Here is a 26,890-nt window from a genome sequence, read left to right on the forward strand (position 1 = left end):
ATCATCAACAAACACAATTGCTTTCAGGTAGAGATACCATGATTCCTCATTTAGACTAAAGAAGGCAATTCCATCAGGAGGATCCATTTTAATTACTTAATGGCAGTAAACTGTATAGGAATTTGTTGCCTATTACTGGAAAGCTTTATCCACAGATAAGAGTAGCCCTTTTCCTTGAGGTCTGGGATGTGAGCTGCCCCCTCACATACAGCCCTGGAAGTTAGTTGGGCAGCTTGGAGCATTCAGTAGAGTCTTCTGAAGAAATATGCATTTTTGCTGAGGATTTGGAAGCCAGATGTCTCTAAATGAATGCACTGGTTCTTTTAATTAGTAATGTTATAGGACTTGTTCTTTCTCTTTCATATGGAAGTTTTGAAGAAAGGTGCATATATTTTCTGAACTTCATTACACAGATGTTTCTTTGACATAGCCTAATGTAAACAGAAAGATGTACTATCTCATGGTTTTGAGATGAAATTTAAGCTACTGCCCTATGAATGCCAGCTGCAAAAACTTAGGACTGGCCATAGTTTTATGTTGCAGCACAAGATTGATGCTTAAATGTCCTTCTGCTGTTTGTTGTTCATGTAGGGTGGTGGGTTTTTTTTTTTTGTGTTTTTTTTTTTTTTTTTTTTTGGCAACTGTTTTGATCCTCTTGGAACTCTTCAGTCCCAGTCATCTTCAGAATGAGTAGCTGTACTACATGACAGAATCTATTTTCATCTCCGGTCTTAAAAGTTGATGTTTTGGTAATCAAATCAAAAGCTACATTTGTGGCATTCTTTTTCTTAAAAAAAAAAGAAAAATATTCAGAGCAGCACACAATTAAAGCATGTAAGATCAGATTTGAAGCTCAAATAACATGCAGCTCATGTCAAACAGTTAACTGATTTTTTTTTTTTTTAGATAAAAGCCTCCAGAAAAAGAAAGCTATGATACAACAAACTTTTGAAATTAAATGTATGGAGCAAAAGAAAATATTTTTCATCCCCTGAGCAAACTTAGAAGGCCAAGGGAAATGCATTAAATATGTTTCTTGAGATTTCAGCAGAATGTGTAATTAAACTAAATTTTGGACAGAACTTAAATGAACTTAGAATCCCTCTGAGCACGTCTTACTTAACCAGACAATTGTGAGGAATTTTTAGCCCAGTGTTACTGATCATACATGTTATGTCTCTCTTTTCTTGTGGTTTGTGATTAAGCAAGTGTTGCAACCTTGTTAAGCAATATTTTATGTATTTAAATACCGTGTACTGGTTCTTATCCATTTTAGAGTATTTGATGCTATCAGAAAAAGTTAGTTTTGGATGTAAATCATTACAGGATTGAAAGAACTACTTGATTCCGAATTGTACCTTCCAAATGATATGATTTCCTCTCTGAAATTTTGCACTTCATATAAAAACCAATTAACAGTTGACAAATATCTAAAGGTTAGCATGCTTTGTCCTCCTTTTGGAACACTTGTGATCACTTTTCAGAACAGATCATGGGCTGATTTAAGCCCTCATTTTTCCTGAGAGCCTGGTTATGACATGGGGTTCTGGCCCAGTGACCAAGGGCTTGCCTTTTGCTGGGGATATTGTGACACATCTGATTCACCTGCATTCAGCATCAGCTAGATGTGAATGAGAGGCCATCTGGAGGCTTTACACCTGTGTCAAAGTCAAACATAAAGGTGTACTAACACACCTTCCCATAGTACTGCACTGATGTAGCTATTGGCTCCCTGGTGGGGATGGTTCTCCATCTCCTGTCTTTCAGCTGGTGTGGAGTAATTCTATGACTACTCATTCTCTGCAGCTCTGTTTTAGTCTTTTGCTGTGCTGCTGGGGACTGTACCAAGCAGTATTTCTGGTTTCTAGGTGCATGCTCTAAGTTTGATCTTGTATCTCTCTCTGCTCAGAGTTTTCTGGAATCCAATGAACAAACTAGTGACAACTCATTAACCTTTGTCCAGTTCCTGGTACTGAATTCCCCCTGAAAGAATATGTATTTGACACTTATGGTACTTTATAATTCTGTGAAGGAATTTTAAATGTGCATGTATACATGAATTTTCTTGTTACAATGAAAAACACAGACAAGTGTATGGAAAAGAGAGCTCCTCCAAGTGGAAGGTCCAAAGTTATTTGCATCGAGGATTTGAATCTTGTTGCTATGTTTGTGTTTCCTTTCTCCCCTCTTTGCTTCCTATTTTCTTTGTTTCCCATTTTTCTTTGCTCTCAGAATAAGATTCCCCCAGCTATCAAATGACAGCCTTACATTTGATTTTGGAGTCTGTCATTTCTGGTTCTTGGTTGGAGACTCACATGATTGAGCTGACTTCTGGCTAGACAGTTTTTTTTTTTGTTCAAGGCAGCTAGAAATACTCTAAATTAGTGATTCTTGGTGGTTTCAGACTATCTATCAGGTTAGATATTGTAATTTCTGTTGATATTTCCATAATGATTTCAGCACAAAGGTGGCAAATATATTGAAGGCAAATGCCTTTGCCCTCCTTAGATGTTAGTGTTTGTGCACATGTGCACATACGTGTCTATAACTACTCATAATTCATCATATCTTCGTTTTAGTCCTCAGAGTTTTTCCTAGGTGTCTTTTTAGTATTGTCTATATTAAATCCCAATTTCTACTTCTATGATAGTTGGTACTGACAGGTCTGGCACCTAAAATACTGCAGAAAAAAATATAATCTCCTAATTTTTCTCTCTATCTCTTTTCCATCTACTGATTAGGAAGCCAGTCTCATATTTTCTAATCTGTAATTTACTATACTGTAACGTGTAATACAAAGTAAGTATGTTCTTTACAATTTTTAAAGTAAATACAATTTTCTAATGTTTGGAAAGGCAAAGTACTATTCCTTGCAGTATTTTAACACTTGCAATGTGTGGAGCACTTGGATCGTTGGTGGTTTGTAGTCAGTGGCAAATAAAACTCAATATGTTCTGTTCACTAAAACACAGGGAATGTCATTAAAGGTCCATTAACTCTTTGTTCAAGCCCCTTAACTCTTTTCCTTGCTTATTAATCAGTTGATAAAAATCTCAGAAGTGATTGTTAATGATTGAGTATTCTCTCTCCAGTGGCACTTCTGACACACGAGGCCTCGGGAACTTGACATTTTGGGAATGATTCATTACTTGATTAGTAAGGACTTTTACCTCAAAGCAAACCCATTAGGGTTTATCATGCATGACTCAAAGGCTATATATCACACTCTCTCCTGTAATAGTCATTTTCCCCAGATAATGTCAGTGAGAGCTACACCCATAGTATAAATTAGCTCTTTTTGGCTTGAATAAATATGCTGTTCCTTGGAGGAGTTATATTTAACTTCTCTTCTTTTATTGCTGTTTCTGCTAAATGTAGTTTTTTCATAGCCACTAGAAGCAGCTTGTTGGCTATTACATATAATTAAAATTCTCAATTTTACTGGTGTTCAAATAGTGTTATGTTTCTATTTCCTTAAGACTTATTTAACTTTAACAGTGGAATACTTACAATATCATCAAAGCCCCTTTTTATTACAAGATATATTCCAAAAAAAGGTCTGAAAGTAGTTAGCTGTTCTTGGGAAGCATATATTAGGATTACAGGCAAAACTCTTCTGTATTTTGGTCTGTGGTAGCAATTACTTCAGTGTGGGACAGTCTCCTGACAGATTAGTTGGTTTGTGGGACAAATAGGTAAATTGTTCACATTATCAGTAAGTTTTTTTAAATTTTATTTTGTGGAGGGAATTAGACACATGTAAAGCAGGAAACAGCACAGCCATCACAAGAGAAGGAGATTGGCAGTAAAATGTTCTTGTGTGGGTAGATATGGCAGAGAGTGCCTTAACTGGAGTCTGTTGGACTGCATTCGGTCTGGTCTGTCATATTTTCCACATAGGAGGGTTCCAGCTACACTGTGCTGTGTCCTACAGCCCTGTCCACTGAATTACTCCCCTTGAAACTGTGAATAGCCAGCTTTGAACACCCACTGCTCCCTTCAAATCAGTAAAGGACCAGAGGTGTGATTTTTATGAATTTTTTTCCCCCACTCCTCTTGGGATGGGGTTCCCACTTTAGACCTATAGCACCATTGTCACCTATTGAAGGATTCCCCCGTCTTTTGTTCAGTCCTCAGGGGATGGGCAGATTGTACCCACTGGTGTATAAAGGCAATAGTAAGAAGTGATTTTTGTCACTTTTTGTGATGTAAACATACTCTGGCACTTTCTGTGACATTTGTTTCATTGGCTTATGACTTGTTGAAGGGGAAGAAATAATATTCCCTTGTAATGGTAGACCTTGTGTCCTTAGCTTAATATGAGGTCACCAGACCATATATGAGGGCTTTCTGTAGGGACTGAAGGAGCCTGTGGGCATTTGAATGAGTGAAAATGGAACTGGTTGGCTACAATTCCCCAAGAAAGGAATACTGTTAAGTTTTATTTCTTTGAAAGAAATGTCATATCAGATAATCTGGATTATTGGATACCCTTGTTGAAGTTTAAATCATTGACAGTCTCTTTCACTGGGAGAAGTGAAATTCACTCCATAGGCTAGGGAGGAAGTGAGATGTGGTAATGCAATCAAAACTTGAATAAAAAAATTGATACCATCTTCATGGAAGGAGGGAAATACTCTTATTTCATAATGCCTAGAAAGTTTTCTGTATCAGCTCTGTAATTTTGTAGTATGGAAGCATTTGAGGCATAAAGAATATATAGCTAAGAACTACTGAGTGTATCTGGTAGAAGTCAGAGTGTTTGCTTTGGGAGTTTCTGTACATGATCTTAGTGAAATTTCTCATTTTAATTGAATAGTCCAGGTATGATGAATTAAGTGACATGTTTATCAATTTCTGCGTGCAGTACTATGAGCATTTTTGGTAGCCTGGGATGTAATTTTAATAGTTTTTTAGATGGCTCCTGTACTTGTTTTACCAGTGTGTACATGAGTGCAGTGCGTTCAGATAGCTGAAATAACATTGAAGTAGATAATTTTCTGATGTAAGGTCAAGATAAGTGTACTGATTTCTTTGATATACAGTAGATGACAGGTTTGCATTGTGGATAGATGCAACTATATGTTGGTTTCAAATTCACAGAATAAATACTTCACAGACTTTCATACTTGGGTTCAGTGAAATGCCTGGTTATACATTCAGTATGCCAACAATAAATACTAAGGGGGAGAGCTACGTAATTAATGTAATTCAATAGCATTTTATGCCAAACTCAGATTTAAAACCAACCAAAAAGATCTCCCCCCCCCGCCCGCCTCCCCGAACAAAACCAAGAACCACATGGGAAATAAGAATTTGATAGTTAAATTATTTACTCATCTAATGCTTGCAGATCTTGGTATCAGTTGGGTATTGAAGTGGATTTGGTTGCTGTTGTAGCTGTATTGTAAACCTAGCAATACCAAGCTATTTTGTCTGCTAACTTAAGCTAAAAATGTTTTACATCAGTCTGAACAGCTACTTATTTCCATTACCCTATGGAGAATTAGTATCTAAATTAATATTCTGTTCTTCTTGGGTAGTCTTGCAGGTGTGAAATTTGATTTAGTCACTGGTGATGGCTGGCCCAAGATGACTTGTATAGACCCGTGTCAGAGGTGGAAATAAGACCTCACATTATCAGTCCCCTGCTCTGCACACTCCTGTTCAGCTCAGTGAAGAATCTGTGCGGTATTACTTACTAGAGGCAGTATAGTAGTGGACTGTGGATTCCTAAAGAAAAAACAAATTCAAAAATAGTATAGGTGATTTATCACTAAAAAATAAAAATCTGTTTCCTTGTGTGTCCCTTGTAGTCAGCTCAGAGCTGCTTTAGCCACTACCTTTCTGCAGAAAAATGTAACTTGTGTGGTCATTCTCCCAGTTTAGATATTTTTAATAAAGGTGCAGTTTATGTTGGAGCTAAACTGTTGGTTTAATTGTAAACTGACAAAAACAAAAGAGAAAAGAACTTTCCTCTCCATTTCCTCCTGCCAGTTGGCATCTCAAGAGGTCTATTTTATATCTCAGTTTTGCTTAACTACTAACTAACTTTATATCTCAGTTTTGCTAAACTACTAACTTCTACAGAGTAAGTATTTCTACATTATGAAGCCTATAATTATTCTGTTGTGGATAGTTTAAACCAGTATGAAAAGGGGAAAGTCAGTTAATGAAGGAAAATTTGGCATAATGAACTGTGGAGTTCAGAAGTCAGCAATGAAGAAGACAGTAATGATGAGTATCATAACTGCAGACAAAATATTTTCAGGCTTTTATTAAATAGACTCTTCTGCCCATTCTGCTTGCCTTGAGTTCTTTAATAAAGTTTTGTGACTGCCAATTTCCTCGTTTAGTATTAGCAATTTGTTTTGGATACAGACTTAATGTTATTTAGATACCTTAAAATTAGGTGTTTGCTTGAATTTCATGTTGGATGGACAAGGACCCTGAAATGTTGAGTTGACAGAGTTTGGCCATAACAACTGTAGTCCTTTTTCCAGAAAGCCTCTTGGTGAGCCTAGAAAACTGTATGTATGGCTGCTGAAGGCTATACTTGCCAGTTAAATTCCTGTAATATGGGAAGTAGAATATGGAAAAAGACATTTTATATCACAGGAACTGGATTTTTTAAAATGGTATTTTTAAAGGAATAATTCCATTTCCCTTTAGGAAATTTGAAAGTATTGGAATGGATAACATAATTTTTATCTTGTTCATTGTTTATATTCTTAAGGCTAGTCTACTTAGAAAAAGCAACACCTATTAAAGGCCTTTGAATTCAGAGTCTTTCATGTTACAATGAGTCTATTTACTGCTGTCAGTAGGCTTGTAATATATTTAGCTTGAAGAGGTTAACAAGCATACCTTGGAGTGTTACTTTTATTTTCTGTTCTGTGACACTTAGCAAAATCCCATTATACAATTGAGTAGTATTATAATGTTAAAATGTTAATTTGTTCTGCATTCCGTTAAAATTGGATTTTTTTTCTTGTGCACTGGCCCATGCGTTTTGTATAAAACCTATAATTTAAACACTACTCCATAGAAATGCTCTAAATTAGTAACCTTTTGCCTTTGCTACCTTAATTACATCTCATTATTTAGTACTTAAAGAGCAACCTCTAGCTACTGGTTAAATATTTGCTAGCTAAATAGATTTGTCATGTTAAAGAAAACAGTAGCCCTTGCCTTGGTTGTAATGTGTTTAGGACTTCAGACTTCTGAGAAAATTACGTGCTTCATGTGCTTTAACTTCTTTGAATTTTCCTTATTTTTTCATTTCTTCTTAATGAACATTTCAATAGCTGTCTGTTGCATTTCAGTAGGTAATTGAAAGTCTGTCTTAAATAAGTATTTTGAAAAGGACTATTGTGTTTTGACATGGTCTATGTCTTTTAGTTTCTTTTATTCCTTTTAGTTTTTATAAGCATCTGATACAGTAAATTTCTCTTTTTATTGTGGAAGTAAATATAAAGCAGATTACTTGTTGGCTATTAATAGCTATATTTCAATTTTTTATCTCCTTTGGGAGGAAGGCTGTTTTGTTTGATCAGAATCACAAGAAATAATATTCATTAAAACATCTGATGAGTTGTCTTTTCTGACAAATTTAAAGATCACTTCTCTTTGGTCTTTTAATTGTATGCAGAAATTATACTGCAGAAGTTATTAACATCTTGCAGGATGACTTAATCTTTAGTATTTTATACACATCCACTAGATTGTATTTTTTGCTCTTTTATTGCTTTGTCTTTTGCTATTTTTAATTAGTATAAAACCATGTGAAGAGATTATAATTTAAAATTGCAATCAGTCAGAATTCCGTAATGCTAAACTCCCTGTCATATGCAAAGGCATCCTGTTTTTTTGTCTTTTTTTTTTTGTCTTTTTTTTTTTCCCCTCAAGATTCACAGTAGTGGAAGCTCATTTACAACAGATTTGTCTGTCTGACTTGATTCCTACCCAGTACCTAACTGCTGCTCTCCTTACATAGTTATTGAATTCTTGTCTGCACTGTCCATTTGCCTTTGGAAGCCATGTCTCAAAAAAATTTCTTCACCCATTCTTCCCATACACTTTCTTACATTACAGGTTAAAAACTGCAGACTGGCCTGGTTATAGTTTGAAGTATAACTCTCCATTTATATGTATGGCTGTAATACCACTGACTTTATTTTTAACAAAGACAACAGAGGTAAACTGAGAAAATACATTGATGCAAATCTTCATCTTGTTCATGTGTTTTTGATTATGTGGGAAACCCATTTATGGAACAGATAAACATTTGTCCTCTAGTGTATACTTTTGTTCCTGTAAAAATCAGTTTTAATTCCTGAAACATATTAAACCTTTTATCAAAAATAGTTAAATAGGGGAATACCAGCAATGAATTTACAGGGAGACTGGTCCGCCTGGTCAGTTCTAGCTAAGTACTTCAACCTTTGAAGTAGATAGTTGATCTGAAAACTTCTTTTTGTGTGCTCTTTTTTATGCCGCTGTTTATACATTCTGTATCCATAAGCTCTGAAACCATTACTTTACTATTCATACAAAGGTTTGAGTGATTTGTTGCTTATTGTCTGTATTTATTCTTGGGTTTGGATTTAGCAAGTCTGTCTGTAAAGACAATGACTGCCTAAGTGGACCTGTTTTTTATTTATTCACTTATTTATTTATTTATATTTTTTGCAATACTAAAAAAAGCTCTGTGAAAAGCCTTCCCTGAGAAGAGTTTTTGATATTTATGTGGATTACAAAGCATTAAGAAGGGCCATTCCTTAATTTTCTTTACTAGCAAAAATGCCAAGATACAATTTTAGCAGGTATTAGTAAAACTGAAAAGCATGCTTTGTGTTTGGGGACAGTGCCAACATCTGTGTTTGCAGCAGCCAAGACAGGTCTAAGAGTGAAGGCTTTTCCTCATTGCCCTTGGAAGACTGCAAGAACATGCCTGTGATATTTCTGTTCAGTTGAATCTGTGATATTTACTTCTCCTTAATTTTTTTTCTTTTTTTTTGGAAGTTAATGGTGACTGCAAAGGAGTCTTTACTCTCTGGAGAGAGGGGAGGGAGGAGAGGAGGGAAAGAAAGAAAAAGTCAGAACACTTTGTTTTGATCACAGGTGCATTTTTGTAGTAGGAGGTCACATTTAATTTGTGTAACATGTTTTGGTTGTTCTGGAGCAGAACCTCAGCCAGAATGAATTATCATGGGAGTTAATAGCTCTGACTGTTAGCACAAGCTGGGGTCTGTTCTCTAGCCCAGGTAAGTTTGTTCATTTTTTAAAATTGAAACAAATGCGACTGAATTGTAACATTTCATAAAAGAAATTGCAGTATCTTTTTAAAAGAGAGTCAAAGTCTTGTCTCATTTTCTGTGAACGGTATAATAACCTATGTTATCTCTTAACTTTTTTTTTTATATTTTGGTTGTGGATCAAATGGAGGGGCTAGGTGTCTGTGCATGTTACTTTTTCAGAATAGCATGCATATCGGGTGAAGGATAGATAAAATAATGCATTTGAAAATCCAGGCTCTTCCAATCTCTGTTTCAAGAGGCTTTTCTGTGTCTTATTAAGGCACTTTGTTGTAGTTTAATTCTGAACCTGAGGAGTCCTTTTTAATTCTGTTCTATCTAGGAGTGTTTTAGATGCTCTAACATTAACAATAGGCTACTTTATTAGGCCAACTAAATATGGCTTTAAATGTCTAGATTCTGGTTTGACAATATATGTGCTTCAAAAGACTACACTTTTTGCAATAAATAAATTGCCCAGATTTTTTGCCTCTCTTTTTTGTTAACTTTTATATTGTGTATGGAACAGATTTACTTTCAGTGGAAAAATTGATTGTTCCAGCAGAGTGCAGCAAAAGACAAATATTGTAAATATGTTTGGCTTTCCTGGCAAGAGTTGGTATGCTGTAAAAAAAGAAGGAGCTCATCATACTTTAAATACCAAATTATGGAGGAAATGTATAAGAAGGTTGCAGTCTAGTTAAATTTTTTCAGCTATTTTTTCCTTCTGAAACATTGATAGAATTTACTAGGAAAAGTATCATTAAAGAAGTGTTAATATATAATTAGGTAAATTCTAGAGTCTCTCAAACTTTCCTGATAAGCAGAAGCAGAACTTTGAACAGCAGGTAGCTAAATGCCACTGGTTAGTACTTCATCTGAGGCCGGACTGCAATGTGATGGAAGAGTTGAAACTGCAATTCAGGTTTCTTGCCTTCTTCCCCATACTTAAGCTATTAGGCTCCCCTGTCTTTTATAATTTTAGCTACTAATACTTATTTTTTTCTTTGGTGTTTGTTTGGTTGTTTTTTTATTTTTTTTAACCTGCATAATTTCTTAGAAGTTTGCAAGTCTAATAGTTCTGGCCTTTATTTCACCCTAACATGCAAATTTTTCTTTAACCTTTTAAAGCCTTAATTTAATTGACCCCATTAAGACCAGATTATATAGTTGCTGTCACCCTCTAAAATGTTAGAAAGAGTAGTGTGCAAATAGAACTATCTGGATAATATGTACAATTTGAGTCAGTCTTGAGGGGAAAATTCCCTATGATGCCAAAAGATTCTTGCATGTTCCCCCTGTGTCTGTATGTCTAAACTCACTTAAGGATGCTTTTTCTTCATGTAGGCAAAACTTTACTGGATAGCAGCAATAGGGAAGAAGTGAAGACACCATCTAAAAGTATAGTTTTTTATAACACTGCACTGAGTAGTAGTTTTCAGAAAATTAAAAGAAGAAACTTAGCCTGAAAACACATTGATGAGTCTAAGAGCCACATATATTCTGTATTTTCTTAGCTAAATATGTATATTAAAGAACTGAAAATTAAAACGGATGTATAAAATATTTCTTGAGAACTCTCAAAGGACTGTGGTTTTCCTTAACCTGTCTGTTAAAATTCATATAATTTGAATCAAGCCATAGTTTTTTACTAATAGTCTCTAGTGTTGTTCCCATGTCAGAATCTGGATTTAGAGCTGTAAGCACAGGCTTATGTTTTCACTGTTTGGGTTGCAGGCTCATCCCCTGGTCCTCCTGATCCTGGGTTTCAAAATGCCTTGCACTGCCAAAGTTAAAGTGGGAACTCTTTCCAGAGAGTTCATTCTCAGCTTGTTAATCAACATGAGCAGGTCACATGCAGGACTGAGGATGAGTGAGTCTGCTGGGGTCCCCATCCAGTCATTTGTGGGCACTGGTGGCCCATCACCCTGCAGTCTGCATCCCATCCCTGAGCTGGTCCCCTTCCCCTCTTGCCATCACTGGCCTTTCCCTGACACCTTTGCCCAGTAGAAGTGCAGGGTTTGTTGGACCACTCCCTTCCCTCTCTTCCTTCACTACTCAGATAAGGACAATTCCTCAGGGCACAGTGGGAGAAGTAATGTATGCAGAAACTGATGTTGCCATACTGAAGGGGCAGGGATGTTGGGAGTGAAATCAGATCAGGGCTTTTAGGAGGCTATCCCAACATTTCAGTCTGCTGCAGCTCGTTCTCTAGTTCTCCCATGTCCTCTGGTTCTAGCAGCTGTTGGTAACAGACTCTGAGATATGCTGAATGATTTGCTTCTACTGTGACTTTGGATCTCTCTGATGGCAGTAAAAAAAAAAATAATTCTGTTAAATTTGAAAATTCCTGTTTGTTTCTGATCAGGTTGTTCAATACAGTGTGAAGTAATTAAATTTTTCTGATACCTACAGACTTCAGTTAGTCTCAAAGCATCCAGTGTATTGCATGTTCTGCAAGCACAGAAAAAAGTTTTTCCTTTTTTTTCCCCCTGAAAATCTTGCCATTTCAGTTCACCAAATCATAACCAAGTTTTGAATTTAATGGCTCTACTATCCTTGGGTAAGGATGAAGGCTAGAGTGATAAGAACAAGGAGGTATTTAAGAAAGCTGTTACACAATCAGATGAATCTTGTTCATTTATTGGCTTTTAGTACTGTTTTTTGTTTAAGATTTTGGATCTGTCTCAGTCTGTAGTCTGAAGGGAATTAGTTGCTGACCTTTCCCATACCAGAAAAACTTAACAGAGCAAAAATGGTGCAAAGCTCATCTGGTATTTTTCTGGCCTGAGCTTTGTAAAGATTTTATTTACAAGAAGACAAGGGGGAATATATTTAAGAATCACTTACTAAAGAGAAAATGTGATTGTTGGAATGGCCATTATTCCTGTGAAAGTAATACTTAATTTTACAAAGCTAGTTTTGTAACTAAAGGAAAAGCGGTCAACAAATACAGGCCATAATGTTCACAAAGAAAAGCTTAAAATTCTCTCCAAATAGTGTGGGACATGTGGCATTGACTAATTTTAGGCCTGCCCTATAGTATTCTTTCACTCTTAACATTTCTTTTGTGGTAGTACACTGTGGCCACGCTCAAGTTGGAACCTTTCTCTGTGGGCAGCCTAAACTTAAATTACCAATCATTGCCTCAAATACTGTACAGTCTAATACAATATTTCTTTTTGTAGCATAGTGGGTACCTTCACACTGATGGATTTTTATTTACTTTTTACTTTCTAACTGATTGGAACTTGGAAAGAAGGAAAGATGTAAAGTGTTTGAATGCAGACAAAATCACCTTCTTGTACAGAAGCATTGCTTTAATACAATAAAAATGAATATTTTAAATTGGCACTGACTGCAGTCAGGAGCTGGCCTCTGATTTTGCCTTCTGGCAGGCTCATCTGTATATCTGCCAGCAGAATGGACTTTCTGTGTAGGTAGTTTTTATTTGTGTTTTCAGGTGCTGGTTGCTTCATGAATTCTGCTGGGAAGACCACTTGTAGATAGAAAACCGAAATTTGAAAAACTTGCAAAGTTTACAGGTGGCCGATATAGATGTATCATTGAAAAGATATAACTAGCACAAAAATAATATAATAAGCCTGAACATTATAGTAATAAAAGCCTTCTGTATTGAGGAGTCTTTGGGATAATCATGACCCCTTGATAATTATCATGATGGGATTTGGTAGGTTGGTTCTGAAATTAATATATGATGAAGTCTTTAGTCTTTGGGAATCATGTTCTGTAAGTGAAATGAAAATTTTGAAATTTGAGCAAGTGGAAGAATATTCTAAGAAAGTTTCTACAAAGAATATGCTCAGTGCTTGTTTTTTTTTTTGAGATAGGAAAAGAGAAGGTGGAATGTTAACTTGAGGAGAATATGATGTCCCCGTGGTTTTTTGCTTTAATGATGATACAGACTATATGCCCCTGGACTGACTGTAGCTTGTGAACTGCATACAGGGAAAGAGGAGAGTTTCTAGGCCCTGGAATACAGAGATGTCTTTGTTATCATGGTATGAGAACCTTTGCAGCCTTCTTCTTACTTTTCCAAGCACTGCAGCTAGCAGGGGGTATTTATGATCTGTACAGAGTCTGATTGTTCTTGAGGTTGTGGGGCAATAGAGAAGGAGAACTGAACCTTGGATGGATTTGTGAAGCCCCTGGGAGAGGTGGGTGCAGACAATTTTGAAGTAAGGTATTGTGTAGGAAAGCACTTTTTACCTATAGTTCTCAGTGCTCGTGAGACTAACAAAGATGGATCTTAGCTCAAGGGAGGTACATATGTGTGGAAGGTTGTTACTTTTGGGTAAGAAAGTATGAATTTAGGAATACTGAAGCCCAGAGAAATGTAGTAGGGATTGTACTTGGGATAAAAGATGGGTAAGGTGACGCTGAAGAGAGGAAGAGAATTTGGAACTTTCAGACAAAATAACTTGCAGGCAAATTATTTTTACACATAAAACTTCATCTTCGTTTTTAAATCCAAATTATCTATGGAGGCCTAGAAATTATTTAAAGTGAGATTGGGTATTTATATTTTGTGTGTTGCAATTGGGAAGGAAAGCAGGGGGGAGGGGAAGAATTCCCAAGTACAGAAGCTAGTCATGCTTCAAAGAAATAATAAATATTTGGTAAAGAGAGACCAACATTTATGCTTCTTTTACAGTTTTGTCACTCAGTTGATTTTTTTTCATCTAGTAAAGATAATAAATGAATAATCATAAAATATTTGTGTTTGGAAGTTCTTCCTTGGTGTTCATGAAGAGTATTTATTTTCCATCAGCCTTTTACAGTGTAACATTGATTGGTGTGTGTAATGTATTATTCATACTGTTCTAGTTTCATCCCATTAGCAATGCCAACATTATGCTGAATTCTGCAGTGGTAATCTTGTATGAAGTCTTTGTACAGCAAATTCTGCTGTGGTTGAGATCCTGTTTCACATTTAGAGACAAGACAGTGTGAACTGTAGCACCTTATTGATACCACTCAGACTTTGTTCCCCTTCTTCCCTCCACGGAAATGAGAATTGTAAGGATACTGTAGTCCTATAAAGCCAAATTGTGAAAGGCAAAAGGTTTATCAGAACTGGTTTAATTTTGGTTCTTGTTTATATCTTTGTTTTCCTGGTAGCTAATGCCTTTAGAAGAGCCAAATGACTAAACCCATCATATTGAAAAAATAGCAAAAGCAGAATTAAAAACAGCCTTCAGATTAAAAAGTCTGGCATTTTGGTCCACATATGTGATCCTATGGGTACAATTTTGATCGTGTAAATTGTTCTGTGTAGAGCTGATTTAAATATGTGCCAAATCCAACTGCTCATCATGGTTAAGATTACTGAAGGTCTGCCTAATGCTAGTAAAAAAAAAAGAGAAGTATTTAATTTATATCTTTAATATTTGCTTCTTTATAATTTAGTACAGAAACTTTTTTTCATGTGCAATAGGCCCAGCCTAACATGCACCAGTTTCAGTGATAACCTGCTCATTGTGTGACTGATTTGGGCCTGGTCTGAAGGTTTGGAATTTTTTTTTTGTTCTGAAAAAAGTGGACCTCTCTATAGACTTTTCTGAGAATCTAGATCATAAGAAATTGAAAGCTTTAGATAGTGAATGACAATTAATTTTAAAATATCATTGTTCCTAATACTTATGATGTGTAATAAGGAGGAAATAAAATTGGAAGCTTAATTAATTTTTTTTCTTAAACTTTTTAATTTTTAAAACAGCTGCATAAACAAGGAAACAGTCTCTTCTTGGCATGAATGCTTAAAAAAATTCTCATGCTTTAAGATAGATACGTCATGAAGGGGAAATGGTTGGCATCTGTGAAACCATATTTCTTTGGATTTTTTATCTTTGTACACAGGGAGAGCCTGAACAAAGCTGGGAGGTCTGCTGGGGAAATTGGAAGCTCACAAATCAACCAGATCCACAGTTCTGAAAAAAATGAGCTGAGGGTGGGAAAGAGTCTCTGTGTTTTAAGGAATAAATAAGATGAAACTAAGACAGCTTGAGGGAAAAAAGGAATAGATTCAATAGTCAAGGAAGAGTGCACCAAAGGAATAGAAGCCAAACATTTTGCTTTTAAATGGTGACGATGGGGTAGGGTGATTATTTTTGGTTGAAAATGAGTGCTTATTCCAAGAAGCAGAGTTGCACTATGGTCTTTATTGAAGCTGGGGAAAAGACTTGCTCAGTCTTTTGGAGAATAACTAGGCAAGCATTTTTTAACAGACTCTAGATGTTCTGAAATACACTTGTCTTCTATATGCAGATCTTTTTCTGTTTCTCTAAAAAGGAAATGTGCATGCTGGATCTTATTAAAACACTGACCTTTCAGAGCTTAAATGATTAGAGAAAACCCTGTTATTTACAGCAGTGTTGTTTTGTCTTAATTATAGTAAAATTGTGTGTGTGAGATGTTGAGTAGATTTAATGCAGAAAACCTGAGTAAGTTAGTATTTCAATAAAAGCTTATATATTCATGTTTTCTTTGCTTTTACCACAGTTTTTGTAGAATAGACTTTGATTCATTGCCTAATGTGTTTATAGTCAGTTTTTCAGAAACATGCTTGAGTAGACTGAGTGCTTAAAATAATTCATGAATTGCAGCATGCTCATATATGATGCAAGAAAATCGTAACAACTTAATTTTTAATAAATAATCAAAATTCTGATTAAAACAGTATAGAATGAATCTACTTGCAAGCAAAAACCAAAGAAGAGGTTCAGTAATCTGGCTGGTTCAATAATCAGTGAAACCCACTCCCCTGGGTATTTCCTCCTCCCTATACCTGATATTGTCCAGCATATGAGGGAAAAAAAATTTATAATAACTTGTGTGGTATTTGACATTTGTAATAGTAGTTACATATGAATGCATTCCATTGAATGGCACAGTTATGGGGAAAGAATTTAGTCTGGCCAGAGTAGGATATGCCATAGCCAAAGAGCTCAGTGGATTGTAAGATATTTCTTCTCACTGTCTTGCAGTTTGCATTATTTTATTTTCTGGCATTGTAAGTTTTGCATTCCCTACTTAATTTAGATCCAACTTCTGTGGGTGCCATTCCTGGGTCTTTTCATCCTGATGACTAGGGATCTTACTAGGAATTAAGGAGGGTTGGGACCTGGAATCACAGTTCCTAGGGCAGTGCTTTAACTGCTCTGTTAAGGGCCCAGCGTAAAGCTACAGAGCATAATTAGGTGCTTTCCTGGATTTGGCTTTCTGAGTCTTTAGAGGGTAGCAGGAGCTACTGCAAAGCCCCAGGCAGGCTCCCATGTTCTTGCCAGCTGCAGTATGCTGAACCAGCAGTAGAGATGCAGAGACAACATAGACACGAGGTGATGCTCTGTGCTGGAAGCTGCTGGTCCCAGTAAAAAAGGCACTCACACTCCATAAGGCATCATTCACAATGCTGTTCTCACTGTAAAAAGCATCAATTCAGATGCTGGGAACTCCCAACACCACCTCCAACTTATGTGCAGGTGGGCTGGGCACACACCCCCTGTGGAAAAGATTCTCTCTTTTGGTCATTCCAGCTATTAAAGGATTATCTAGCAAAACAAGCAAACAACTCTTTTTAATTTCTACAAGAAAAATGCAATTATGTTCTTGAGAGACCTTGCTGTGCATTTTCAAGTAAAGACAATGCTGTGCAAGTGATGCAGTTGCTGGTATGGAGGTGGAGCTGCCAGGCTCCTCTGCATAAGGCATTGGTTCCATGTGTCCAGTGGCCAAGGCATCTGTGCCACACACCACAGGCCTGAAGACCATGTTGGGTGTGCAGCACAGCACTGGCCTGGGCCTCTGCAAACGAAATATTGTTTGGATCACAGACTCCTCGTGTGCTGTGGTCTCCAGTCAGGACTGATGCGCTTTTAAAATTCAAATGAAGTCCAGTACAAGAGTTTTTTTAGGTACTACTCAATGGAAATTAGTGTTTAGCTTTTAAAATAATTTTATATATTAATATATGCCACAGAATTAGGCTGCATATAAGTTACTTAGAAATAGTGATAAATGTCAACTATTCTACCCCCAGGAAGGTGAAACTTTATTAGCAACACAAACTGATTGCTTACAAACCTTACTAATCTGCTCTTAGCAGATACCAAGTAACAGTAAGGGAATGTAACAGCTAGCATATAATTCTGCCTTTGTTCTGTAAACAGTTTTCCCTTTCTTTCAAGTTTCATACTTTTAGAGCCAGATTTTCCTTGCTTCCTTCAAATTGATAACATAGCAGTTGAAAAAACAAAATAATTAGGACAAGCATGCAGTCTCTGTCACTTAAATGTTTGCAATTTATATATCGCATGTAATTAATTGCATTGTGGGCAATGTGACCAGTGAATATACTGAGAATCCTGAATGATTTTTCAGCTTTACTGTGACAACTCTTACAATATTCAGTTGCTGCAGTTTAGAGGATGGTACTGTGATGCACGCGTTGAAAGTGCATTAAAAGCAGGAAGTGCTGTTTCTAAGTGGAAGTATAGTAAGAGGACATTGAGACTCAATCTTTAACCATATCAAGTAAAATGAAGAATTTCTGTCCTCTTAGGGAATTTTTTCTCCATTTACTTTTCTTTTTCTTTTCAGTTTTTCAAATATGTACTCCTATTTAAACTATTTTTGTGTAATTTCTGCAAAGTATGTTCCATATTAATGTTTGAAATACTCTATTTTTTATGTTTTGATGAATTTTTAGTTGATAATCCTCTGAGATCTTTGTCCAGATATTTGATTTTTCAATTGAACAAAGACCAACCATCTCGCCAATAATTTTAAAAAGTGTAAAAAAAAAAATCCAGAAACAGGAACAAATGCTGTTTAGGCATCAACATTTCACTGTGTATTTTAGTATGTTTCAAAAGTAGTATTTCTACCAGGTTGGTTTGCTAAATTTTGATCCTTACACTTTTCTGGTCAGAGGTTCTAAAGTCAGTTCTATGCAGCTTAGAGCTGTATAAACATTAGGAAAAATAACAGATTGGCAGATTTATCTGTAGCATTCAACCTCTAGATGTAAAAAAATCTGTGATGGACTGTGTTAGATTGTTTTTCTCATGTGATGTTCTCTTCTAGGAATTTTGAATATTGTTTCAAATGTAGTTTGGGATCCACATGTAACTCCTGTTTTATCATCCTTTTGAGCAGCTGATTGATTTTAGCAGTGAAGTTGTAAACCTGGAGCATAAGAAAATGGAATTTTCCATGTCTTCACAAATTTCACATTACAACCTTGTGGTATGTGTGAGAAGTAGTAGGAAGACAGATGAAGAATGGTGCTCAATAAAAGAAGAACATCAGTTTTCCAATGTGACAGAGGTGCAAAAAAAGTCTTTGTGAGGAATCTTAGTAAATTGCGAGGAAGCAGTAGAGCACTGCTAGAAGAATTGAACTAAGGTGGACCATGGAGAAATTTGGGAGTACTTGAGCTTTGCTGAGGGCTTGTTCAGGTTTACATTTGTTTTTTTCCTTGAAGCTAAAGGTATACTGAAGTGTATTGGAGACTGTACAGATATGTACTGAGTATAGAGAGCCTTATGGCTGAAATAGTACAGAAACTGTACTCCACAATCATTGTTCTTAAAGCTAATGCTACTACCGTAATGGATGTCATGTTCCACCTCAAGGTTATTGTAATATTGAAACCATTCTTAAGGCAGTGATTTTATAGCAGAGGCTGTCATCTGACAGGAATAATTGCTAAAATATTTTGAGCTTAAGCTGGCAGTAATGTTATTACTTTAATTTGTATTTTCTACTGCAGTTTTATGATTTTGAGTGTAAATGGGAAGTAATGTTATATTCATTGTATTTTCTTCCAAAATTTTATTTAATTTCATGTCTTTTAGCACCTACAAATCCAGATGTCCAGGAGCCACTTCTTTTAGCATCCTGAGTGTCTACTGCAGCTACGTCTCTTTCATGCTCTATTTTTTTTCTGCTTTTCTTTTTCTGCCATATTAAACTTATCTTTTTTATGCTTTTACTACACATACAGCATTATTTGTTATTCTGGAGATAGCTATCCCTTCTCTGAAGCTCTTTAGCTTTTTTGACTAATTATTTTTTAATGAGAAAATGCCAAATCACTAAAATTGGTCTGTTAATTAGTATTAGCCATTGTCCAGGCTTTCACAATTATTCGTAGTTTTCAGAATGTTCAATTCAAACTTCTTCTGTATGGAGGATATGTGAGAATTTCTTGTTCATGTAGAAATCTAAAGTGACCTGTATTTCCTAATACAAACTAAATAAGGAAATTGAAAAGGTAGCATTTTGAAATGAACTTGAAATATTATTTTCCACTCTTGGCATTTTTGGGTGTAAAATGGTTTTGTATTGTTCGTATTGATAGCATGACTATCTCAAACCTCAAACCCCACAAAATTAAATGGCTCAAAAATGGAATGGTTTAATAAATTCAACTGGAAAGTTTTAATACTTATGGGTTTGCATTAAGATTTTAAATTACCAAATATTCTGCAAAATGAAAATGTTAAAACTTGCACTTCTTGTTAATAATGCTTTTCAAGCTGTTATTTAGGTATGTTTTTATATTCATTAGAGAGAGGGGAACTATGTAACAATTTCGTGCATCAGAGAGATGTCTGAATCCTTGTTCTCAATTCACTATTCTCAGTATAGCATTCCCTTTCCAGCTAAATTCTAAAGGGAATCCAGATGTTTATTTAAATATTCATAACACAACTGCTGTTAGAGCTGGGAGGATCATAGATACCTGTGTTCATTTCACACTACATTCATCTTGTAGTTAAAAATATCGTATTCATTACAGTGCTAGCAGATGAGCTCTTTGACAGGAAAAGGCATTTTTTCCCTCCTCTACAAGTAAGGCTTTATGAAAAGGAGGCAGTAGAGCTGTCTCAGAAAACATAATGTATTGAGCATTGACCCCAGCCTCACAAATGAAGCTTTGTATACTGTATTTAAATATTGTATTCTCAAAGAATTCTGAATTTATTTACACTTGCCTTAGTACTGGACATATCTAGAAAGGCCATAAAACATTTTAAGGAGCCATTAAGATGGAGCTGAATTACACATTTAAGATGGGGATTTTATTGCATCATTTGTGGAATAAGTTCACTATCTTGCCAGACAATCAGTGAAGGAAGGAGGAAAAAAATGGAGACCTGCCAAATTTGTATTAATTTGTAAAGCATCTGAAAAAGGCTGTTTATTTGATCCTTGCTTACAAACCTTCCCAAGAATTATGATGAAAATATTAAATTTTTAACATATGTTTACTGATAAAACTGATGAAATTCACATTTGTGTTAAATATTCATAGCAAGCCTGTTTTTCCCTTCAGATATTTTTCCATGAGTTTAAATGGTTATGGAGATAGAATGTGGTATGTTGGATATATATTAATTCTGGAGTAGTAGGCAATGAAAGGAAATTCATGCAGAGGACCATAAACACCACCAAACACGCAATGTAGGGTGTGTGTATAGAAAGTCATGGGAAGATGCAAGCAGCAGTGGGAATCTGTAAGGTGAAAGGCAGAAGAGGAATGTGCTTTTCAGCTATTCTGAGGAAATAAAGCATCTGTAAAGCTTTCCAAGCTGGTACTGTAGGCTTCTGCTTTTCTTCTTGTTACTGAAAATTGCTCAAAGTCATGGTCTCTCCTTAAAAGCTTTAAGGGAAAAGCGAGAGTAGGGAGGTATGATTGATAATGCTAAAATATAGAACTTGTAGTCAGCAAAGATTATGTAGATTACTCTGTCAAATTACTGAGGCCCTGACACCACTCCATTCTTCAGTGGGTACTCCTACATGTTTCACTATGGAGTTAAATAATGTATTTAAGAATCTAAAATGGAAATTTTTAGCAAATGAGAACAGAAGCATTAGTCCTCTTAGCGACAAGATGAGTGAGTACTGTTTTTATAGGACTGTTGTAACATCTTCCATGGAAGATTAGGTACAAATGGTGCTTTTTTCAGATGTTTTCTTTCATCCTTACTCATGCATTCTTTTTCCAATATGGTATCTGTCTAGGTATCACTGTTAGCAGTTGTGACTTTTCCTTCCAGATTCAGATGACAGTGAATGATGATAAAGCATATTTGCACTCTAAGCTCATAGCAGTGGCTTTTTATAAACATTGTAATAATGCATTTAAAAGTTTGTGAAGTGTCCAGCTTTATTTGGAAGACGAGTAATTCCTGTAGACATGCAGTATGTAGCATTACTCTCTGAAAGAGCTAGACAGGTATTTGAAATTACTTGGTTTTTTTTTTTCATACCTTTCAAACTACTGGAAAAATAGTTGAATAGACATTGAATTTGCCAGCATGAAGGGTGTACATAGGAAGACTAACAGTAAGGGGGTAGAAATGGAGATTTAAAATGCCAGGTCACAAATAGGGTTCATGGGCATGGAAGGAGTTTGGTTCCACTGGGTTACGCCATCGGAGAACTGGCTCCTGGGACAGAGCACACTCAGAAAGCTGTGCAGCTCAGCAGCTGCAGTGCTGCATATTGGATGATTCAAAACTTATTTCTTGTTTCCTGCAGTGAACAATGATAGTGGGAAGTACTGGTCAGTAGGGATAAATTTTAAATCAGTCATTGGGCTTCCTGCCATGTTTCCTGATGCTTGGGCCACCTTATTTATAAACCCAGGGGAGTTTAATAATTATTAGAAGAAAGTGTAATTAATTTATAGAGCTCTAGTTATTTTGCTGAGTACTGTCATTGGAAGTACAATGAAGCCTTTAAGTAACGTCCAGTCAATGTATAAAGCTGTCTTGTGGCTGCTAAACTTTCACATTTTGCTGAAGTTGGATATAAACACTCCTTTTATAACATGCATGTCACTGAAGTACGCAGATGTCTTGGCTCTGAAAGCAAGTTTATGAAACGAGTGCAGTACTGGAGTTATGCCAGGATTGAAACTCAGTAGTTTGAGGAGGAGTCCTAATACCTCTCAGGATGGGAGGTCAGCTGAATAAGTGGGCCTCCCTTGTTCTGGAAGCAGAATACTAGTCCTGGGAGAGTGTGCTCTATGCATATTAGTTGTATTAGGCTACAGTTCACTTCTGAAAAATCTGTGCTGTAACACTGCTTCGGTTCTCTTTGAAAAAGGCCAATTCTGTTAAGTGTAGGTGTTTCATGTCAAACATGAAAATTAGAAGTTAAAAAAAAACCCCAAACAATAAAGTCGTATTAATTTTTACGTAAAGTCACAACAGTTTTGTGAAAAAGAAATGTATGGATTCCTCATGCTAATTTTATATAGCTGATATGTGGATGTATATTTATATAGTCTGTAGTATGTTATATATAGTGTGTGCAAATGTGTATTTGTGTGTATAGATTCATATGAATATAAAAAACAGAGTTTTTTAGGATACCTCTAGCAGCATACATTCTGTTTGCTTTCTAGAATGTTTCAGTTTCTTACATGTGAGGTGTTTGTAATAAAACAGGTGGGACAGCCTTGTCTCCATGGCTGGATTGAGGGCATGGCTGCACATCATCCAAGTTGGATATTACACTTTCTCTTGTTTAGACATAATATATTATATAATCTGACAGAAATGTGGTGGAACAGAGTTCTTTTTTTTGGATAATTTACATTGTAGTTTTGATCTGTCATTTGAGACTGAGGTGTGAGATTTTATTCTAGTTAGCACATGAGGAATTGATGGCAGAGAATTGAGCCAGGAGTTGAAGTACTTGTTTTTTCAGCACTCAACCTCTTTCTTTCTCTAGTGATAATGATGAAATGTGAACTAAAATTACAATTGAAATAATATATATTTTACATCTCAGCATTACCTCTCTTTGGCAAGATCCTTGGCTCTGTGGCAATATTGAAAATGAATCCATGAGAATTCTGCTTTTGGTAGGGTTTGTCTACATGTCTATAATAGGCAAATATGAGTTACTTCTGGCTGTGCTGCAATTCTAAACTCATGGTGTGAAGTGCTGTTCCTAGGATTACTGGGTTAAAACAGTGCTAAAAGCACCTCAGTAAAATTTCTGGCTAGAGCTGTCTTGCACCTGACTGACTTGTTACGGTAGTGACTAGAGAATGCTGTGCCATCTGAACTTGTCTTCTTGGATTTGGGTTTTTAAGATCCTTCTGGGAGGATATAGAAATACCAGTTACTCATGGGACCTCTATAAAGGGTCATGCTCCAGAACCCCTGGGGCTGGATAAATGGGGAATAGCTGCACAGTTCCTATGGCTGCAGTTAACAAAATGGAAGTGGCTCCATTCGCTTCTGCCAAAAGACAGCATAATGCACCAATTGCACAGAACGTGGCCACATCAGAGAACACCACCCCTTATTTCTCTCACTTGATTCCAAGATATTACATGCTATTTTTCAAATCTATGATGTAGTAAGAAACTTACAAAATTGTTATGCTCAAATGTACAGATCTTGTATAGTTAGATACTCAACTTTTAGACGGTGTGTGAAATTGCTTTTGAATAAATACTGGATTTGGGAAAAGTTCTTGTTGCTTTTTAAAATTTTCTTTGTTTTTTGAAAAAAATGATTAAAATATTAGTGATAGTTGCTAACAAAGAATAAGATAAATGTTTTGTTTTAGATATTTTTGTGCAATGTCTTTTTCAGGAATACTAAATGCAATCCTTGGGAACAGGTAGAACAATTGTAATGTCTCCTGGCTACTGTAATACACTGCCATTAAGCTGTAGAAGTAAAAAATCTAGTTGTGTCTCCCCGGCTCATTAATCTAAGTATTTGTTCTACCTTTTTGCAAGTAAGTTTTGCTTAATGAACAGCATAACAAGTTAGCCATAGATATCAGAAAAAAAAAGAGGGAAATGCTACATGTGGAGTGACATGGAAGTGACTAATGTTAGTCATCAGAGTCTTTATTTTAATATTTAGTCCTTTCATAAAAACACATAGAATGGCTTGGGTTAGAAGGGACTTTAAAGATCACCTAGTTCCAGTCACTGCTGCTTTGGGCAGGGGGCACCTTCCTCTAGACATGTACTGGCATTAAAAGTTGCCATTCTCAGGCTATCCTTTATATGCATTACTACTGATTCAATATATTGTCAATACTAATCTACTACATCAATATTATTGTAAATATTCTTGGAAACACACTGAATTAATTATGGATTCATGAATATGAATTAATCTTAATTCTTTTGATGTTTTATTTTATCAAGTGCTTGGCAATAGTTTTCTCATTAAAGTGTTGTCTTTTGATTAAAATTTTCCTTAATAAATAAAAAAGTGAAATGTAAATGTTTGGGTTAAACTGTTAGATCTTCTTAAGTTATATATATATATATATATATATATATATATATATATATATAAAAGTTAGTGTCTTCATAAGCAATAATAATGGATGTGCAATCCTTAGACCTGTCTGACATAAAACTTGAGAAAAGCATTGGCTATCATGTTTACATCTTGCCTTTTAACATTCAGCATCAGATAAAGGACCTGTCTGGTCTGCTAGGGAAATCTGGGAAAGTCTTTACCTTCTGTTTTGCTGTCACAGGCTTCAAATGAATTTTGTTTAATTCAAAATTACTCAAAACCAGCTCTTCTTGGGATGGAGTATGGGAGAGCATGTTATAGACTCTGACCATATTGCTTTCAGAGGGAGGCTCCAGCAGTCCCTTAAACATGGGGATGCCAGCGTGCCCCAGATGTCATCAAGAGCACACTGAGATCTTGGCATCTGGGACTGCCTGTGGGCTGCGTGCGCTGTGGAGCAGCTCCCAGGCTCTTTGTGGGGCAGTGGGTACAAGGCAGAACTTGTTGTGCTCCTTGGGGTGGTAGAGACAGTTCAGGCATACTGGCGGGGAATCTTACAGAGCAGATCTGGTTTTGCTGCTTTGAAGTTTCTGGTACTGGAGGAAGCAATGTAGGAAGTGACCCCCATTTTGGCTTAGATGGTATGCATTTACTGTGTGTTAGCAGAAAGCAAACATCTGCCTGGTAACCAAGATGTGGTCCACTACAACTAAAACAGTGTGTATTTATAATGTTACATCAATCTCTCGTGTTATTTCTAACCACTGTTATCTACAGTTCTACAGCACAGTTAAAAGAGTGATGGCAATAATAAAAATGAGAGTGTACAGTAATAAATGGCAGATGGGTGAATTTTTTTAATATTAAAAATAACAGTCTTTACACTTCTGAATTTTGCATAATCCACTGTAAGTTCCCATGCCTTATTTAGGTATCTCAAATAGCACTGGACTTTAAGATGCTTACATTATTTGTGTTCTCCAAAATTGCTGGAAGAGATTCGGTGCATTTCATCATCAATCTATGGTACTTAAGTAGCTTACATATTTTTGGTTTGTGCTTGTGGCTCCTACTGATGTTGTTTAAAGGAGTAGATACATTGTCATTTTACTTTATTATTTCTTTTTTATTTTCAGCAAGACTTACTATAAGATATATCCATATTGGAATTTTGAAAAATGCTGTGGATGACAAAAGGATTTTTTTTTAGTTCTTTGAGTAGCTTGCAGAGCAGTGTTTCTCTATTGTTTCTCTGTGTGTTTGTTTTTGAATTTAGGAAATGTCTCTCTATAAATTTGAATGACATCATTAATGAGTGAAAAGTGTTGTGCACTTTGTGAGTTAATAATTTGTTTCATTCATTCATCCTTTTCTAGGGTGTATTTGTGTTAACTAAACTGGTGGCAATATTTCTTTAGGTGGAAAATCTGAAAGCTGTTTCAGTTTCTTTCCCTGTTTTCAGGCACTGTTTTAAACACCTTAGATAAGTAGTCAAACTGAAGGTTGCAATTAGCTGTCCAGAACATGGGAATGGAATGCTGGTCTGGCATAGCCCAAATGAGTTGTACTGAATTTGGGATGGAGCATAAAAGAAGGTGAAGTCACTTCTAATGATATGTCCCAATTCATAAACAGGTGTTTGCCCAAGGGGAACACACCAGTCTTACTTTTGCAAGCATTATGGCAGAGTGATTCACTGGAATACGTGAACACTTCTAACCCTTCCCTCCCCCAAAATATATTATGTCAATCCTTTTAGCAATTCATGTTCAGTGAGGTATTGCTTGCAGCAGTGAAAGAGATTGGATTCCAGAAATTGTGGCACTTTTTATCTATTAACCCATCTAATGAACGGTGTTTTAAAATTTGATTGGCAGCTTCTTTTCCCATCTTAATTAAATTGCTCCTTCACCCCAGTGTCTTTGAAGGACAGAGCCTTTGTTTAAGATGTCAAGTTAGTCTTTTATTGTTTGATTCCATGGGGAGTAGAGCTTGCTGACAAGTTGAGATAAAGGTGGGGAATAAGAATATACTTGTAAAAATGCTCATTTAAAAGGTCTTAATAGTACTAACTAGGACAAAGAGGGAAGTGTGCCCAGTCACATTATTCTTCTCTACCTGACATGCAAAGAGCTTGTAACATTTCTACCATATAAAATACTTTATTGAAGATAAAGATTAAAAATAAGACAATAAGTAATTGTGGAGAACACGAATATTTCTGAAAGCATGAAAACAGTTAAATGTTTAGAAAAAAAGAAAAAAATCAGTCAAAAA

At 35.9% G+C, this 26,890-nt stretch overlaps 1 protein-coding gene across 9 annotated transcripts in view; it reads left to right on the top strand.

The window, feature by feature from the left end:
- BBS9 (Bardet-Biedl syndrome 9) overlaps window positions 1-26,890 on the top strand; it is a 286,276-nt gene that overhangs the window by 81,528 nt on the left and 177,858 nt on the right. Inside the window, exon 20 of one of the 9 annotated variants that reach the window (XM_064417689.1) lies at window positions 907-1,043. The exons of the other annotated variants lie outside the window; for them this stretch is intronic. Within the exon in view, the coding sequence (XP_064273759.1) occupies window positions 907-936 (30 nt within the window). The 3' untranslated portion in view covers window positions 937-1,043. Of the gene's footprint in view, window positions 1-906; window positions 1,044-26,890 lie in introns of those variants that run through there. 9 annotated transcript variants of the gene reach the window in all.

This window comes from Passer domesticus, chromosome 1 (assembly GCF_036417665.1).
Source record: "Passer domesticus isolate bPasDom1 chromosome 1, bPasDom1.hap1, whole genome shotgun sequence".
NCBI lineage: Eukaryota > Metazoa > Chordata > Aves > Passeriformes > Passeridae > Passer > Passer domesticus.